General features: G+C 39.4%; 1 protein-coding gene across 1 annotated transcript; it reads left to right on the forward strand.

Moving 5' to 3' along the window:
* The first annotated feature begins 558 nt into the window (after positions 1-558).
* LOC113394790 (membrane-bound alkaline phosphatase-like) lies at positions 559-2,820 on the forward strand. The gene is made up of 5 exons (XM_026632210.2): positions 559-950; positions 1,071-1,263; positions 1,344-1,516; positions 1,711-2,362; positions 2,434-2,820. The coding sequence occupies exons 1-5, from the start codon at positions 591-593 to the stop codon at positions 2,694-2,696; spliced, it is 1,641 nt and encodes a 546-aa protein (XP_026487995.2). The 5' UTR covers positions 559-590; the 3' UTR covers positions 2,697-2,820.
* The last annotated feature ends 271 nt before the right edge of the window (positions 2,821-3,091 follow it).

Below are 3,091 nucleotides of genomic sequence, written 5' to 3' on the forward strand. Positions count from 1 at the left end.
TAGTAAATTTAACAACATTTCTTCGCTTTAGAGAGGGTCTCTATTGTTTGTACTTTGGGGTGTGCGATTCGTGGGCTTATCCAGTTGTCATCGCAACGTAACCGGAATACTATACGCACTGCAGGTTCCAAGCAGTTTTATAATGAGCATAGTACACGCGAAAGCAGGGATTCGCTGCATTCGCATCTCTATGTTTGGAGGTGCTACAAAATGTTACAAATTTGTCATAGTGCAAAATTAGACGGAGTAGGTAGGATTGGAATCCTTAAAAAAAAAACTTATGAAATGAGCATGCATTTAGTTTTCTTTCTTTAATATTTATAATAGAAACCTTGTGTCTGTTAAGGCAATTATTTGCAAATTTAATTCTAAAGTCGTATAAGTAAATGGCAAGTAAAGGAAGAGTACAGTCAGAAACTCGGAGTTAAAAGGTCGTCCTATTCACGTAATCTAATTTTCGATAAGGAATCGCAAAGAAGCTTAGAACTGTAGGAACGATTTCACCCAAATATAATTATTATAAGATAAAGCGATAAAGTACATGTAATAAATGTGCGGCCGAAACATACGCGACACATTTAGAGTTCGTCATGAGTTCGAAGTGGACCTTGATAGTGTTGTTCGCACTGGCGAGCCGAGCTGCTGCCGCCTCCACGGCGGATCCTTACCACCCTGACCAACCGTCCGCCCAGCCTCGGGCTGCTGTAGCAATTGCTGAAACCTCTGGAAACTTTTGGATAGACGATGCTCAAAAGGAAATTGAGACTCGTCATTATCGAGGTAATGCAGGCGGACCTGGTAAAGCACGTAATGTGATCCTGTTTTTAGGCGACGGTATGTCCATTCCTACATTGGCTGCGGCTCGTACACTGTTTGGACAGAGAAATAACCAAACCGGAGAAGAAGCACAACTTTCCTTCGAAGCATTTCCAACTACTGGCTTGGCAAAGGTACGTACCACACAGCATATTGAATTATATTTCAAATGTATTTTTAGAAAAAGCAAGATGCATAAATTGCAATGCGTGTCCACAATATGATATTCAACATGATGTTTCATCTTTGTTTAGACTTACTGTGTCAATGCTCAAGTTGCTGATTCAGCGTGTACAGCAACTGCGTATTTGTGTGGAGTTAAAGCGAACGGAGGAACTATCGGAGTGTCTGCTGCAGTGCCTCGCTGGGATTGTCAGGCGTCCATTCCGACGTCAACACATGCAGATTCAATTGCAGCTTGGGCTCTCGCTGATGGACGTGATGCTGGTGTGTAACGTTTTTTATATCATAATTCTGTAACTCCATTGATGATCTATTAAGTACATATTTTGTCTTTGTTATTCAAGGTATTGTAACAACAACACGAATCACTCATGCTTCTCCTGCTGGTGCTTACGCCACCGTAGCAAATCGTCATTGGGAAAATGACGCTGAAGTTCGTAACGATGGACACGATCCGAATATTTGTCCTGATATCGCTCATCAGTTAGTTCACTCTCATCCTGGCAATCAATTCAAGGTAACGTACAACATTTGTTTAAGATGTTAATGGTACTATTTTATTCTTAGTATCGATTGGACATATAAATCTCTATAAGAAATAATAATTTAATAAATAATTATAGTCGTACAATTTTATTAGTTTTATAATGTCAACTTTGATTGTTATATTAAAAAAAAAAACATAGTAGTACATTAAGTAATTATTTGCAGGTAATTTTAGGAGGCGGGCGACGTGAATTTTTACCTACGACTAGTGTCGACGAAGAAGGAACTCCCGGCCGGAGAACTGACGGTAAAAATTTAATTCAAGAATGGCAGAATGATAAGGCAGCTCGCAACGCTAGCTACCAGTATATATGGAATAAAGCTCAGCTGCTCAGAGTCAATGAAAATTTACCAGAATACCTTCTAGGGTTATTTGAAGGAAATCACCTTCAATATCACATGCGATCTAATCTCAATGAAGAACCGACTCTGGCCGAACTCACAGAAACAGCGATTAAAATGCTAAGTCGTAACGAGAAGGGTTTCTTTTTATTCGTCGAAGGTGGTCGCATTGACCACGCTCACCATGATAATTTGGCGGAGCTTGCGTTGGACGAGACTTTGGAATTGAGTGCTGCGGTGAAGCGAGCTACTGAACTCCTATCAGAAGAAGACACTCTTCTTGTTGTTACGGCTGACCACGCACACGTAATGTCTTTCAATGGTTATACTCCGAGAGGTGGAGATATTCTAGGCCCTGCCGGTAGCAGAGATTCAAACAGTGTACCTTATATGACTCTCTCTTACACTAATGGGCCCGGTTTTCGTCAACACGTAAGCGGTCAAAGAGTCGACGTTACACAAGAACCCAACTATCGTAAGTTTTTGAAATATAAATTTTATTTCATTTTTCAAAGTCAAAAATCATAAGTCAATGCTTTTTAACAGGGCAATGGAATTGGAGGAGCCACGTGGACGTCCCACTGGGGTCCGAAACGCACGGCGGCGATGACGTAGCAGTGTTCGCCACAGGACCGCACCACGCTATGTTCTCGGGGCTGTATGAACAGAGCCACTTGCCTCACCGCATGGCCTACGCGGCGTGTTTTGGGCCCGGCCGCACGGCTTGCAATGCCGCTGTCGTACATCAGCCCATTATGTTCGCCTTAGCCCCTATTGTACTCATTATAAGACGCTTAATGGCGTTATAAGCTTCTTGTGATTAAATTACGCGTCCAAAGATATTATAATGATCTCCTTCATGAATATTATGGTGAAATTTGTATTTGTCGTTTAACTTTTTTATACGGTTTTAAAAACAAGTATTGTAGGAATTAAAAATAAATAATATGTATAATAAATAACGCAAACTACAAGTTCATTTTAGATAACTTATTTAAAAATAATTTTATAAAATATACATTATTGTAATATTCTAGCATTAAGATAAACTATAATTATTTTATTAAAGTATTTGTGACTTCGTCTAAACAAATTGTGAGATTGGTCAAATAAAGTATTATGTTCACAAGATATATATTTGTTTTTATAATACTTGTAAGTATATTTTTATTTTGCTTCCTCTTCTCGTCTCGTCTCGTCATCA

Source organism: Vanessa tameamea, chromosome 17, assembly GCF_037043105.1.
Source record: "Vanessa tameamea isolate UH-Manoa-2023 chromosome 17, ilVanTame1 primary haplotype, whole genome shotgun sequence".
NCBI classification, from domain to species: domain Eukaryota; kingdom Metazoa; phylum Arthropoda; class Insecta; order Lepidoptera; family Nymphalidae; genus Vanessa; species Vanessa tameamea.

Bases quoted from the DNA above. Each gene is read 5' to 3' on its own strand.
- LOC113394790 (XM_026632210.2), top strand. From the start codon at position 591: ATGAGTTCGAAGTGGACCTTGATAGTGTTGTTCGCACTGGCGAGCCGA. The intron at 1,264-1,343 runs GTGTGTAACGTT...TTGTTATTCAAG, and splicing joins CGCTGATGGACGTGATGCTG to GTATTGTAACAACAACACGA. The intron at 1,517-1,710 runs GTAACGTACAAC...AATTATTTGCAG, and splicing joins ATCCTGGCAATCAATTCAAG to GTAATTTTAGGAGGCGGGCG.